Source organism: Cupressus sempervirens, chromosome 6, assembly GCF_028749045.1.
Source record: "Cupressus sempervirens isolate cs-2001-9-10 chromosome 6, ASM2874904v1, whole genome shotgun sequence".
In the NCBI taxonomy this organism is placed as follows: Eukaryota; Viridiplantae; Streptophyta; class Pinopsida; order Cupressales; family Cupressaceae; genus Cupressus; species Cupressus sempervirens.
Window position 1 is genome coordinate 528,108,926 of NC_143123.1, and position 16,530 is coordinate 528,125,455.

The window sequence follows — 16,530 nt, forward strand, 5'->3', positions numbered from 1 at the left end:
AATGTCTCTAATATTTAGTTTTTTGTTTCTAGAATAAAATGTTTCTATTCTTTATGATTGTTGCTTAAAGAAACATCGTTCAATCTCTTGTATAAATTGATCACTTGATCACTGTTAATAACAAGCAAATATTTTCCATTTACTTCATTATATGGGGTACAAGAACTAAGAAATTTCAGTTCCTTTGCACACTATTTGACGAAATGCATATTACACAAAATTGAAAAATTTAAGAGTAAAAATGCAAGGGATATTACAGTGGTGAAAATAGAAACTTTTGTGGTTCTTAAATACACTACAGGCAATGTATGCATCCCTACATCAAGAGATAAATCATAAAAGTGGATGATGGGAACTGAATTAAGAATGTAAACAACAAGATTTAACTGTTTTACTTTGTTTATCTTTCATCTATGTTTTTGGTGCATCACTCATCTGGCTTTCTTATATGTACTGAATACCACCTCTATGGTTTAAACTTGGTCAATCTCACTTCACAGTTGTGCTGCTTGGTAAAACTCTTTTTTTTCACCACACCCTCACCTTAGGGCCATGATGAGTTGTACAAGGTAATGGTGTTTTACAATGTTCTACACCTTATAACTATATGCTTCTCTTTAAAATGACATGTCATGAAATGCCTCAGCAAGATTTAGTTATTTTACAAACAAAACAGTCGGGCATGCAGTGCAATAAGGATAACCCTATGAAGAACACTAAATAAAAAAACAAAGACTTTCATGCTAGATCTTATCGAAAAAATGATATACCATGAAAGACCTCAGAAAAATAAAGTTGACTTACTAAGAATAGGCTGAGAGAATTCAAAATACTGGCATATGCAGGTATGTCAGTGACAGAGAAGCTTTCATATTGAGTATGCCTTACATATGTTCTTATAGAATACAAAGGGTACCAAAGCCAATTCGTAAAACTTTTTGAAAACAAATTTACCAATGAAAGACGGCATCGGGTTTATTTGGTGTCTTGGCAAGTAGTTGATCATAGTCACACTGCATATCAGGTCCCAAGAGCTGCTTTGATATGGATGCTGCTCTTCTTTCATATATGTTATTTTTCAAAGATGGTTTATACCTGAACTTACATGTCAACAGATACCTTATTAGTACACTTCTGATAATTTAATATGTAGACACTTTATAAATGCACTATAACTTTTCCAAGAATAAAAATATTGTATTAATAAATGGAAAAGCCAAGGAGGTGATACAAAAGTACAAATATAGATGGATAGCCTATCATCAACTTTAAAAAACTAATAGAAGTGACTAAATATTATAATATATCAATACAAGTAGAAAAAAGGGTACATGAGATGGGCAATTCAATTATAACCTCAAGCTGAGGAAAACACATTAAATATTAACAAAACAACTTCAAACAAAAAAAATGTAATGCATCAGAACTATTTGCCAGCCACCTTAAAAAGAAACAGATATTTCTGAGTTTGTTATTCCTCTCTGTCTTCAAATACTGAATCTTTTGCTATGTACGAAAGAACAAAAGCATGCTCTAGAATGAGAAAATTCAATATTTGGAAGAGAGAGCAAGAGCAATAAAAACAAAAGAGGGAGAAGTCTATGCTTGTGCAAATTTGTTTTGTGCCCAAAAGAAGGAAATCAATGGTACATCAACAGCAGATGCTCAAGCCATATGGTAGGAGACAAGAGCAAGTTTCACTTTAAAGGACGTAAACATAAGCACAGTAAGAATTGGACGTAATGCTACAACAAAATTACAGGAAAAGGTACTCTTAATCATGATAATGGGAAGACTAAAACAGAAAACATATTGTATGTTGAAGGTCACATGAATGATCAAAGACAGACTATTACTTTTCATGCTCAAGGTTGCGACATAAGAAAGACAACTATATGAAAAGTAGTTGCTAATGCAAGTACAAAAAACCTATACATCCTTAGTGAGATTATGAGAGAAAAGTGTCATATGGGACAACTGCATAAATGTCGTGTTGTGAGGTTTTCACACCATTACCCCATTACAAATGGGGATCCCCTCTTTTTTCTGGTAAGTGTAGATGGTATAGTGAATTTGGAAGCAATGTAGGCTTTAGAAAGTCTTCTTAGAACATCAAAAGTGAAAGTTGGGCAAAATGGCAAGATTTGGCCAAGTATGAAAAACTTGAAAGTTTGACAAAGTTAGGCCAAGTGTGAAAAATTAGAAAATTGGCAATGTTTTGCTAAGTGCCCAAAACTTGAAAATTTGGAAAACTTGGCTAAGTCTACAAGTGAGAAATGGAAATAAGAAGCACGCAACTCTTCATCCTAAGTTGGGTGAAAGAAGCAACTCTTTGTCATAAATTTAATGAAGGGAGTAAAAGCTAATGCAAGGGGAGATTGATTCTAATGGCATTAACTAGGATGGAAATTAATTTCAAATTAAGATAAGACCCACATTTGTTTGCCTCAATTTGCAAAAATGAAAATGGGTTTAAATTGAGATGAGATTAAATTCACCTTCATTTTGCAAAGTTGAAACATAAAATGGGTTACTTTTTTTAAATATTTAGGTTGAGAAGTCAAACTGAGAAAAGGAGAAAATTCATGAAGATGAAGCAATTTGGGAATATGAGCCATCACAATTGAAGACTTGATAATGTTGAGTGTCAAGAGATATTTCTCTAATCACCATGAATGTGATCATGTTTATGAGCTAAGCATGTTAAGGTAGCACCTATTTATCTTCAACAAATCAGAAGGCTCCAGTTAAATGTGTTCAAGCACCTTCAATCAAGTCATGCCAAGTGTACATGAGGAGTTCACATTACTATTATTTTCTTATTGGCCCATAAGGTGGTGGTTTTATGTAATTGGTCAAGAATTTAATACTTGTGGCTATTAGTTATCTTAGGGCTCTATTGGATGAATCTAGGCCCTTGATCTTAAATTGATCTTGGTCATCCAAAAAGGCCAACTCAAATCATTTGTAAAATAGAGATTTGGAGAAATTGTTTCTATAATACTACCAAGATTGTTCATAGTTCATTGTTGGTCTTTATGCCGGATTACTTGTATTATTTTGGAGTATTGCACGGCCTCTACATTTCCTCACTCAGGTTACTATTTATTTCATGTTAAGTAGAAGTAGAAGTAGATGAATAAGAGGAATGGTGATATGTCTTTGTGGATCTCAACTAATCCATACCACTAGTTGCTTGCTAATTGTAAGTTTATCTTATGTGGTCAGCTAAAACTTTAATGAGCTCTACTTCAATTATCGCTTGCACGTTGATATGCATCCATTGATAGTGTCATTATAGTAGTTAGAAGAACATCTTACATTTATCTTAGGAGATTGTACTGGTTTTCTAAAACCTTTATCCCTCTGCAATTTGTTTGGTTGGAAATAGTTGAAGTAGTTGATATCCATTAAATGAACAACATAAGTCCCTTTCTGATACCCAACATATGACATCATTACAACTAAGTTAAGTACACAATAAGAAGGAACCATGAGGTGTTACATCCCAATTTTTGACCTAACTTGAAATATAGCCGTTGAGGTTCGCATGAAGTCAGTTGGCAGTTTAATTTGTTATAATCTGGCAAATGGTAAGATGGTTAGTCGTTATGATTTCAAGTGAAGATGACATGTTAGTTGATTGTTAATTATGAATTCATAGAATTGAGATGAAGGTTAATCATTATGATTATTTATGATTAAATAATTTATAATTTAATTACGAAGAACTTCTTTGCAGGAAACTTGTCGAAGGGGGAAACATTTTCAGAAAGGAATTAGGCACAGGAGCATTACCATCACTAAGTAAATAGGTTGAGGACCTGGCGACTTGAAGCAGGATACATCTGTGGGACCCACATGAGTTATTTAAACAAATAATTTAAATAAAATAATTGAGTTAAAATATAAAAAACATATCTGCAAGGATTTTAATTTATCTTTCATCATATTATTTTAATAAATATTTATAAACGTGCATTTAAATATAAAAATGATTTGGCATCATTATATTTTAATGATTTAATAAAGTGATGTTACATGTACACATAAAATTATAATAATGTTCAAATTATAATAATTGAATTATTATAATTTTTGAAATATAATCTTCCAATTCTATTCTTTTCTTTTTATTTTTCTTGTTTTTAACCCATTAATATTTGGCAGGTTCAATCGAATTTTTGAATTCGTATAGACTTCTTGGAATTCAAATGGTCATCTTGGAAATTTGAATCAATTATAATCTTTCAACTTTATGTTCTTACTTTTAATCAATTTACATTGAATTAATGATTGGAAATCATATAGTTTTCTTGATAATGTATAGAAGCCAAGAAGTCATGGTTTGTATCTTTATATGGAGGTCGTGGGAAGGAGCGGACATCTTTATTATTTTTCCAAATGTTTCCTTTCTCAAACCCTAAATCTTTTTGTTGTTTATTTTCCAACTTTCTAAACACCCAAACTCCTATATGCAGCGATTTACATATTAACAGCAACTTTACCACCTTTACCATCCCTGATTTCATGTCTCTTTTTTTGGCAAATTATCCTTTTAAAAGCCTCGATTCACGCAATACGTTTTTTCTACACTTGCCATACAGGTATTCTGGTGGAGAATTAGAAATTATATGCATTGAAGTGATATCTCAAGCACTGGAGGAAAGCTGATTTAAATCGATTTACCAACATCAGACAATTCCAAAGTTTATATCAGGTCATGTTTATTCAATCCATATTGTGATATTCCAGTGCTTTAAAATCGATCTTCACTAGCAACCGGCTAGGAACAGTAAATTCTTTCTTTCCTGAGTATATGTCTGACCGCAGTTGACTACATATTGCTAGGACTGCAATGTGTGTTATCATTTTCATAACTTCTTCTTATCTTATTAGAATATCCGATAATAGCCAGATATGCATTACTAGGTCTAAGAATAAGATACTACATGCATTTGTTTGTCATAAGAAATGTATCATATGCATTTCATGATTCTTAATTCATCCTTCTTGATTGCTGTCGAGAACTATTTTGATAGAGCTGATAATTTTGCAAATACATATTCATATACATAACTTCTTTCTTTCCTAAATTGAATGTTCAACCCTAGCCGGCTATACATTGATAGGTTGAGACTAGATTATACCTTGCTATTGGTTTCCGGTTAAATATAGAATTCATTAGAAATCTTCATCAAATATCCTTTTGATTAACATCAATTATGAAATTCAAATGATAACCGTAAAACTTGAATGTATGAATGAACCCACATCAATGACCATATAATTATGAATAGAATACTCATGGATTCAGAACACCGAGGATTCACTTGGCATAGAAGCCATGAAATGGTGAAAAGGTGGAGTTAACCTATAAGAACCAAGAATGAGATCAGATATGGCAAAACAATGTACATCATTTTTAAACTCATGTATGATCCTGTTATTGTAATCTCCTGTTGTCAAGTCAAGGGGTGTGGTCAACACCAAAATACTCAATAGATGACAGATGCTCCAAGTCCAATTCTGGGTAGGGAGGGCCTTTCTCATTAGAGATTGTGTGGAGATAAAGTGGAGGTCCAAGGTTGGGTGGTTAAACCCCTGACAATGTTTCACCTCTCTCAAGATGTCGGATGTGCATCAGACAGAGATAAGCCATGCATTCAATTGTTTATCAGAAAACAAGTATTATCATTTTTATTTATGAGGAGGTAAGATTAAATTCAATTATTTCATTGTTACCATCATTTTACTTTCATGAATAACAAATATAAGTATATTTACTAATCTTTAGTTCTGTCACAATTAAGTAATCGGAAGGAAGAGAAATTCGAAGCCCTAATTAACTGATTGACAGTGGAAACCCTACATGATATAGCGGTATCAGAAGCCCTAATTGAATCTGTGGTAGCGCAAGCCCTAATTTGAATCTGTGGTAGCGGAAGTCCTAATTTGAATCAGCGGTATTGGAAACCCTATTTGAATCAGTGGTATTAGAAGCCCTAATTGTAATAGTAGTATCAAAAGCCCTAAATGAACCGATGGTAAATGATGCCCTAATTGATACAGTGAAGCTTCCGTAGTTTTGATTTCGATCTCAGTTTTCTGAGGTATGTGGTTTTAATTTTTGTAGTAATTTCATTTGATGGTGTTTTTAAGTTTTTAGTTAAGAAATTTTGTCTAACTTATTTTTAACGGTAAATTTTATTCACATGAACCTGAATGATAAATTTGTTTTGCTATGAAATGAAGTAGTAACTGTATTCTTTGAGTACGTTGGATGTTAATTTAGACCCAGGAAAACAAGATCTTACATGAGGTTATCTCATTTGATCACACAATCCATATACATTGTTTAGCATATGAACTTCCTTGTTCAAGAGAGAGTTGGAGATCTGTGTTTCATTTGCAGTACCAAATATTCAATTTTGCATGTGGAAGTGGCATTAAACTTGCATCAACACATCCCTCTTGACCTCCTTGGCCTTCCATCATCCATATGAGGTGGTGTGCCTAATGAGAAAGCCTTGAGCAAATCTCCTTTCTGGCATTCACTTCCTCACCTTGTCATGATTGACTGCTGCTATTTGGAAATCCACATTATTACTTATGTAATATATATGATGTTATGGCAAAATGTATTATCCTATATTAATATGTAAGGAATTGTGCATTATATTGCTGCATATATCTGCCATATTTATTCATGCATACCACAATAAAGAAGACTTCTACTGCCTGCAAAAAAATTCTAATGTGATCTTGATCGGGTATGAGATCACTGATGTTTTTCTGATGTCTTGCCCTTCTGCCTTCTCCCTTCATGTCTCTTTGTATATTTATCTTTCACCTCTCCATGAAGGTAGGCATCGTTTGGAGATTGTTGAACTTTCAGCAGTGAACTCAATCTTTCATAAATCACAACCTTTCATAAGTCGTTCTCCTTTTAATATTAATATTTATTTTAGTTTCAACTAATTATTAGTCCATCTCATTACTACTACGGTTATGTCAGTCCCTTATGAAAATCATTATTATGCATATTAGTAGTGATCACTGCCTTAATTATTTGGATGCTGGTCGGCTCCCTTTTGAATAAAATGTTAATAATGAAAACATTTCACATTTTAGTTGGCCCTCTTCATTTATTTACTTCATCCAGGCCTAATTTCTATTTAAAGCTTGTGAGGGCTGTGATTTAGGTGGGCATATGACAAATAGTTATTCTAGAAGAATTATTCTAATTACATACTCTGATTCAGATCATTGATCCAATTCTCATACAGTGGTCAAACCAGAAGCATTAATACAATTGCATGGACTGTAGAGGCTTACTGACACTAATATTAGGAACTTGACATTGAGTTGAACATCCCATAAAGCACTACAGGCATCTTCTAGTTGATATTCAATTTTTTTTTAAAAAGGAAGACTGAATCACCTTTATTATTTTCTAAAGGCTGCTCATTGAGATGATGTTTTTTATATGACTTTTCCTAAAGGCAATTGCCTAGGCTGCAGCATCCTCAATGACATTTTACAGAAGGGTACAGCTGTATACCTTGATGGAAGCACGATATTAATTATTGAAAAGTCTTCAATAGGCTTTGAATAATCTGCTGACATGTCACAGAAGTCTCTCCCTTCGACAGGAACCTCCCGCCTGATAAATGCCATAAATTCCTTTTCCATATCACTAAGTTCCTCCTCTGATAAGACTCCCTGAAATGAACTGTCATAATTAATTCACTACTGTAATGGTCACCTGTCTGTATTCATGTTGATAACTATGCCATTTTAAAACATTGTAAATAATTGCTCTCATTTATACATAGTAGTCTGGTAGATTAAAACTGAAAGATACAGTTTCATTTTTCTCTCTTGAAGCAAGAAAACAAGAAATTTACCTTTTAAGTAAAATTATTCTTACATAATTATACAGTGAAAAAAAGCCAACAGATCATACTATTTTCAAATTGATAATACAGTGAAAAAAAGCCAACAGATCATATTGTTTTCAAATAATCACGCACAGCAGAAACCACAAGCTTAATTCTAAATTCCTGGATATAGGGAATCAGTAAAAGGTAGTTTTGCACACACCTTGTATCTTTGAGTAATTATATATTAAGAATTTCATCTTTCAAATTAGACTATTACAGGATCAAACCAGATATTCATGTGTACTGAAAAGAAGAGCAAGCTATTGATCTTATTCACATTCCTCTGATTATTCTATGTAGATTAGCTTGAGAGTCTCCTGGAGAGTGGCCAGTAAATTATTTGCATGATTTAATAAGCAGTGAAAAATGAATATTGTACAACGTTTAAAAATTCAAAGATGGAATTAGGATGTAGAATTCAGTCTAATGACACGAAGAAATTGAAAACAGTTGCCAGAGCGGATTCACTTGAGGAATTCCGACAAAGTGTAGAGATAGGCATACAGATGGTGAAGATCGTTTTCAAGGACTGTTGGTATGGGGTATGCATAGCATATGCATATACCCACAAATATCCAAACTTTAAAACATAGAGCTATCTGCCATAAACACTGTAACATGAGATAATTTCCAAATCTATGCCACACAAAGCTGAAATTATTGAATTCTGCCTCCTCTTTCATTTCCAAAATGACAAAATCTATACACAGTAAGAAGCTTTAGAATTTTAATGACCTGTCATAAACAGCTGGCATAATTTTCTTTCCAAATCTAGTCACCCAAACTTGAAATTTATTGAACTCTACCTCTTCTTTGGATCTAAAATCTATACAGGCAGACCCAAAAATATACAAACTTCAAAAAAATTTAAAAACCTGCTATCAAAAGTAAACATAATTTTCTTTCCAAATCTATGCCACCCAAATCTGAAATTTATTGAACACTGCCTCCTCATTAATTTCCATTTGTTTCGCATGCTCTAAACTTTTAGACAGAGTCCTAATTTATTTGTTCCGGTCAGTGAGAAACTTTTTTAATGAGTTTTTTTTTTCTGGTCACAGGATTATAAGTATTTAATTTGCTTTGTTTCCTGTTTTTATCTCAATGCAGTCTCCAAGATGTATCCAGGCTTCAGTGGATACTAAGCAAGAATGACAAAACTATTGGAATATTAAATGCATGCAGTCGTTTGCCCCTGGAGCCAAATGCCCACCTATCACCCCTGACGACCTGCACAATAGCTAGAAAATTTAATACGGGCAGGTGAGTTTTCAGATTCGGAAATGAGGGGGAAAATATTTTAGCAAAAGACAAAAGGAATGTTTTTCAGATTCATTTATTCAATTCAGCAGACCAGAGAGAGTGAGTGGAAGAGTTGCAGAGCAGAGCTGAGAAGGAAGAAGAAAGTAAGCGATCAGCAGATCCAGTCGTGCAAAAGACAGGAGGAAGTCTATTTCGTGCCTGCAGTTGCACGTGTTTCTTCTATTGTCATTCTGTGAGTTTGTTGTTTGTTGGATTTGTCCTATGAAGCAATGATTGCTCCAGGCTTGGTTGTATGCAGCCATTAGAGCTGCAAGTTTAAAGTTCAAAGTTTGAATTTTTATGAGTTTGAAGTTTTTTTATTTTGGGTTATATTAGGGTTTTCTGGTTGAAGCCGAATGCTCCCAAATTTTGTAATAGTTTTAATCAAAGTTGAATAGAAAGCAAGTAGGCATACGTGAATCCATTGTTCTCCCTCTATTCATTGCATTTGAGAAATTTGTTGTTGTATGCTTCAAGTTTTGGCTCTCTAGTTTTAATGGTGAAAAAGTTCACGTTATAATTTGGTCACTTGGTCAGGTCTTTGTCTGGGTTGAAACTTTGTAGTTTAAGCCGAGCTAACTCGGCATCTTCTACCGAGCTCCACCCTGCAGTGGTGACTGAGCTCACTCGGCATCCATTCATGTTGAGCTGCCCTTTGAGTGCCGAGTTCACTCAGCTCCTTCATGTGCCGAGCTCACTCGGCACCCTCCTACCACTTGGCTCCTTAAGGTGCCAAGCAAAACTGGCACTTAGCAATAGTTAGTGCCAAGTGAAAAACTTTAAAGTTGATATTTATTTTTCACATGGTATAGAGCTTTGAGGTCCCACATCCATAGTGAGTTAGGGCATTTTTCTGGGATATTTGACATGACAGGAGATACAAGAAAGATATGGCAGCAACCACCATCTTTTAATGGACAGAATTATGATACATGGGCAAAGAAGATGAAAACCATAATAGTTGTAAATGATTTGTGGGAATTTGTGATAAATGGGTTCAATGATGTGACAGACCCAACTTAGTATGTTGCTCTTACAAATCCACAAAAGACTCAGTTGAAAGAGTTAAGGAGAAAGGATGTTAAGGCATTAAGTTTAATTGAGGCAGCAATGATAGAGACAGTTTTCCCAAAAATTGTAGCATCAAATTATGCAAAGGAAGCATGGGACACCCTTGAGATGAACTTCAAGGGAACTGATAAGGTCAGAGTAGTAAAGCTACAAATGATCAGAAGAGAGTTTGAGAACCTTCAGATGAGGGACAATGAACCTATTGCAGAGTTTAGCTCAGGAATCTCCACTTTGATAAACTAACTCAAATCAAATGGAGAAGAATATGATGAGCAGAGAATTGTTGAAAAAATATTGAGGAGTTTACCTCTGAAATATGACAATCTTGTCATGACCATAGAGGAAGCAAAGGACCTCACCACATTGACCATAGATGAATTGATGGGAACTCTTCAGACCCATGAGCACTAGATAAATAGGTTAGCTACTACTTCCCAAGAGCAGCCTTTCAAGGCTCAAGAGAATTCAAGAGGCGGGGGGAGGCGTAGAAATGGCTCCGGTAGAGGCTCAAGAAGCAGAGGTCGTGGAAGGAATGGTCAAAGGAATCCTGGTGCAGAAAGCTCAGGAAGAACAAGCAACCAAGAGGGAGCAAGCACCTCTCAAAACAACTCTAAAGGAGGTAAGAAAAATTACAACTCCAATAAGAGTAATGTTGAATGCTACTACTGTATAAATATGGGCATTATGCAAGTGAATGCTGGAAGAAGCAGGGTGATCAGTCAAAGAAAAATGCTAATGTGGCTGATGTGATTATGAGAAATGCAAATAATCCCACAGCCTTTATCATGTGTAACATTGGTGAAGAAGGAAGCCCTGAGGTATGGTACCTGGACAGCGAATGTAGCAACCACATGAGTGGTAATAAAAGTTTATTCTCTTTCATTGATAAGACTTTTAAGTCTAAAATTAAAATGGGAAATAACGGAACTATTCCCATAGTGGGTAAAGGATCTATCATGGTCTGCACCAAGCAAGGTGAGAAGAAGGAGATACAAAATATATATTTGCCCCCAACATGAAGCACAACTTGATGAGTGTTGGACAACTCATTCAAAATGGATACAAGGTGCTGATGGAAAATAACAAATGTGTCATTCATGAGAAAGATGGGAGTAATAGATTACTTGCAGCAATCCAAATGACAAAGAACCGGATGTTCCTATTGAGGATAGAGACATGTTTCTCTTCTCAAGTCAATGCTGCACCTCCCAAGCATGCATGTACAGCAGTACATCAACAATCAACTCTTAGAAGCGTGATTGAAGACCCCTACAAACTTTGGCATCTCAGGTATGGACATCTTGGCTTTGCTGGTTTAAATTTGTTGTCCAAGAAGAGAATGGTAGATGGTTTGCCAAGCATTGTAAATTCATATGACAAGTGTGAGGCTTGCATATTGGGTAAGTAACATAGGCTTCCCTTTAATTCTGGAAATTCTAAAAGGGATAGGACACCGTTAGAATTAGTGCATTCTGATTTGGTAGGCCCTATGCAAACTACTTCAATTGGGGGGAATATTTATTTTATGACATCCATTGATGATTTGAGTCATAGGACATGGGTGTATTTCTTAAAGAATAAATCTGAAGCATTTGATAAATTTGTAGAATTTAAAGCCCCAGCTGAAAAGGAATATGGACACTATATTAAGGTCCTTAGATTAGATAGAGGAGGGGAGTATACCTCCAATACGTTTGCAAATTTTTGCAAGAAAAATGGCATAAGAAAAGAGTTGTCAACCAGTTATACTCCGCAACAAAATGGAGTGGCTGAGAGAAAGAACAGGACCATTGTTGAAATGGCAAGAAGTATGATGAAAGCAAAAGGGCTCCAACCTGAATATTGGGGAGAAGCTGTAGGAACAACAGTATACTTGATAAACAGGTGTCCTACAAAATCAGTGTGTGATAAGATACCTCTTGAGGCATGGTCAAGGGGCAGATGGATAGTTGAGCACTTGAGAGTGTTCGGATGTGTAGCATATGCACATGTGCCTAAGGAACAAAGGCAAAAGTTGGATGACAAAGGTGTGAAGTGCATCTTCATAGGGTACAACTCAGAATCAAAGGCCTATAAGCTATATGATCCAATTAATAAGAAGATCATCATTTCAAGAGATGTGGAATTTCTTGAAAATCAATCATGGGATGGCTTGGTAGATGAATCCTCAAGAACTTCAAGTAAAGTGCCTACCATTGAAGAGGAAGAAGATGACATTGGTGATCAACAAGAAGATGGAGCAGCAAACCTAGATTGCAGACAAAGGCAAAAAGGCAAGCAGCCCTTAACATGCCAAGCAACAGCTCCAAGCATTTCAAGACAGCCCCGTGCTAGTATACAAAACAGTAGCAGCAGCAATACTGAAAATTTAGATCCCACTCTCGCCTCCCTATTGCCAAGAAAGACTAAAAGTCTAAGGGAGATATACCAAGATGAAAGGTATGAAGAAGATTATGATGAGAGTTTAGATTTTGCATTATTTTCTTATAGTGATCCAATTTATTTTGAGGAAGCTGTAAATGAGGAGAAATGGTGTAATGCCATAGATGAGGAGATAGATGCTATTGAAAGGAATGAGACATGGGAGTTAACTACTTTGTCTTCCAAGAAATAAGTAATTGGAGTGAAATGGGTATACAAGACCAAGTGCAATGTTGAAGGAAAAATAGATAGGCATAAGGCACGTTTAGTAGTCAAGGGGTACAAGTAGCAGTATGGCAGAGATTATGACGAGACATATGCCCCAATTGCAAGAATGGAAACCGTGCATGTTGTCATAGCAATTGCAGCCCAACACAAATGGAAGGTATATCAAATGGATGTGAAGTCCACCTTCCTAAATGGTGTATTAAAGGAAGAAGTTTATGTGGAGCAGCCACCTGGTTATGAAGTTGTAGATGAAGAACACAAGGTGTATAGGTTGAAGAGAGCTCTTTATGGGCTCAAGCAAGCTCCACGGGCATGGTATAGTAGGATTGACTCATATTTGATGAGCAATGGTTTTAGCAAAAGCGATGGTGAGCCCACACTTTACATCAAGGTAGAAAATGGTAATGTGTTGATTGTTGTCTTGTATATTGATGATTTAATCTTTACTGAAAATGATAATTTCCTAATTGGTGAGTTCAAAAAGGCTATGAAAAATGAATTTGAAATGACAGACTTAGGTCTCTTGAAGTACTTTCTAGGCATAGAAGTAAAACAAATGCATGATGGCATCTTCATCTCTCAAGAAAAATATGCAAAGCAGATCTTGGAGAGATTCAAAATGCAGAGCAGTAAGGTAGCCCCAACACCAATACCAATAGGTCCTAAGCTGAACAAGGAAGATCGCAGCAAAAGTGTGAATCCAACACTATACAAGAGTATGGTTGGAAGTTTGATATATTTGACTGCAACTCGACCAGACCTAATGCATGCAGTAAGTTTGATTTTCAGATTTATGGAAACACCAAAGGATTCCCATTGGCAAGCGGAAAAGAGAATCCTAAGATATGTGAATGGTACCAAGGGATTTGGAATCTTGTATATTGCAGTAAGTGACTTCAAGTTGGTTGGTTATACAAATAGTGATTGAGTTGGAAGTTTAGATGATAGGAAAAGCACTTCCGGATACATGTTTCATATGGGATTGGGTGCTATTTCATGGGCATCTGAGAAGCAACCTATTGTTACTCAATCTATAGCACAAGTTGAATACATAGGAGCAAATGCAGCAGCATGCCAAGCTATTTGGTTAAAAAGGATCTTGACAGATTTGAATGAAAGGCAAGAGGATGGGACCACAATTTATTGTGACAACATCTCATCAATTACATTGTCCAAGAATCTTGTCTTTCATGGAAGAAGGAAGCATATAGAGATCAGATATCACTTCATTAGAGAGTTGGTACAGAATGGGAATATCATGATGGAATTTTGCAAGTGTGAGCAGCAGCTAGCAGACTTTTTCACAAAGCCATTAGGCATTGAAAGTTTTGTACACCTAAGAGAGTGTCTTGGTGTAGTTGATTTGGATCAGCAATGATCCTTGTTTGTTTGGCTCGGGACAAATGGGGAGTGTTGGAATATTAAATGCATGTAGTTGTTTGCCCCTGCAGCCAAATACCCACCTACCACCCTTGACGACCTACACAACAGCTAGAAAATTTATTACGGGTAGGTGAGTTTTCAAATTCAAAAATGAGGGGGAAAATATTTTGGCAGAAGACAAAAGGAATCTTTTTCAAATTCATTTATTCAGTTCAGCAGAGCAGAGAGAGTGAGTGGAAGAGTTGCAGAGTAGAGCTGAGAAGGAAGAAGAAAGTAAGCGATCAGCAGATCCAGTCGTGCAGAAGACAGGAGGAAGTCCATTTCGTGCCTGCAGTTGCACGTGTTTCTTCTATTGTCATTCTGTAAGTTTGTTGTTTGTTGGATTTGTCCTGTGAAGCAGTGGTTGCTCCAGCCTTGATTGTATGCAGCCATTAGAGCTGCAAGTTTAAAGTTTAAAGTTTGAAGTTTTACGAGTTTGAAGTTTTTTTTTTGGGGTTATATTAGGGTTTTCTAGTTGAAGCCGAATGCTCACAAATTTTGTAATAGTTTTAATCAAAGTTGAATAGAAAGCAAGCAGGCATACATGAATCCATTGTTCTCCCTCTATTCATTGCATTTGAGAAATTTATTGTTGTATGCTTCAAGTTTTGGCTCTCTGGTTTTAATGGTGAAAAAGTTCACGTTATAATCTAGTCACTCGGTTAGGTCTTTGTCTGGGTTGAAACTTTGCAGTTTAAGCCAAGCTAACTCGGCATCTTCTTCTACCGAGCTCCACCCTGAAGTGGTGACCGAGCTCACTTGGCATCTATTCGTGCCGAGTTGCCCTTTGAGTGCCGAGTTCACTCGGCTTTTTCATGTGTCAAGCTCACTCAGCACCCTCCTACCACTCGGCTCCTTAAGGTGACAAGCAAAACTGGCACTCGGAAATAGTTAGTGCCGGGTGAAAAATTTTAAAGTTGTGATTTATTTTTCACAAAAACTACGAACATTAGAAAGAAAATAAACTTCTAACCATAATCCTAAAACTAGACCCCCTTAACAAGAACCAAAATAGGCAGTGCGAAGATATTTTTCACTATTCAAGGCAACTTAAACCAACGGATACCTCCGAGATAACCTTCGTCATCAAATTCACAACTTGTTTTGGGGCTGATCTAAAAAGAAAGAGTAGTCCCTCCTTAAGAAGATACCATCACAGCCGAATGCCTGCACAATCGAGCCTAATGCGTGCTAATTGATTTGGATCGATTAAATTGGGATCTGATTAGCCCCATTGGTTGCACGTTACTCCAAATTAGATCTAACTGGGACAATTAATGGAATTCTTCATCTGTTAAAGCAACCAGGAGGGGGTATGGAAGACACATCTTCAAATGTGGTCCTAGTTTACCTCACATTACATTCAAGGAAATTCGTAACCTTACACAGAATTTTAAAATGAAAATTGCAAATACAAACGACGAAATTGTTGTTTTCTTCCATATTCAACAAAAAAAGTTGGTATGTGGGTTTCTTGATAATCTAGCATAGAAACTTCATTATTAAATAACCCATTAATTTCATTCTACAAGAAGACGAATGCGTGCAGCTCATATACAAGCACGGATGATAATTGTGGGGTTTCAAACATGTAATCTTGATTATTTCAGTTCAGCCTAAAAAAAAGAATTGTACGATGAGTGTCTAATGATACCTTGAGATGCACGTATCCATTCCGATTGTAAAATTCTTTTTCTTCAGGAGTGATAATGTATTCGTCGCCCTTTCTTCTGTCAGCCATGGAAGTTCAGTTAGAGGTTTAGGATTTGTGAAGAAGAGAACGATATGTGAAGAAGAGAACGATAGGATTGTTTGTGTTGCTGATTACATGTATTGTAGTTGTCATGAATTTGCATGCGGACTTGTATAGCTTATCGGCAAAAGATCGATATTGCTCCTGCCGCGTCGGATGCGCAGCACAAGCATTTCTCCTATTTGAAATGGACAGGCTGACTTTACAGATCAACGGCTCATAATAGTGTAAAGACATCGATGGAACATCACAAGATTTTTTTACCATTAGATTTTAAAAACCAGCACTTCCCGTCCTTTGAATAATACATTAATAAACTAATATATTTATATTTATTAAAATTGAAAATAAAAATGACTAGAAAGAAAATGATGTCTAAATCAACAT

The 16,530-nt window shown here is 35.7% G+C and overlaps 1 protein-coding gene across 1 annotated transcript in view; it reads right to left on the reverse strand.

Annotated features, from left to right (window-relative positions):
- LOC149553343 (uncharacterized) overlaps positions 1-16,227 on the reverse strand; it is a 131,136-nt gene extending 114,909 nt beyond the window's left edge. Inside the window, exons 1-3 of the mRNA XM_089788809.1 lie at positions 16,045-16,227; positions 7,565-7,725; positions 955-1,095 (exon numbers count right to left, since the gene is read on the reverse strand). Coding sequence (XP_089644935.1) covers positions 955-1,095; positions 7,565-7,725; positions 16,045-16,131 — 389 coding nt within the window. The 5' untranslated portion in view covers positions 16,132-16,227. The remainder of the gene's footprint in view (positions 1-954; positions 1,096-7,564; positions 7,726-16,044) is intronic.
- Between the last annotated feature and the right edge of the window lie 303 nt (positions 16,228-16,530).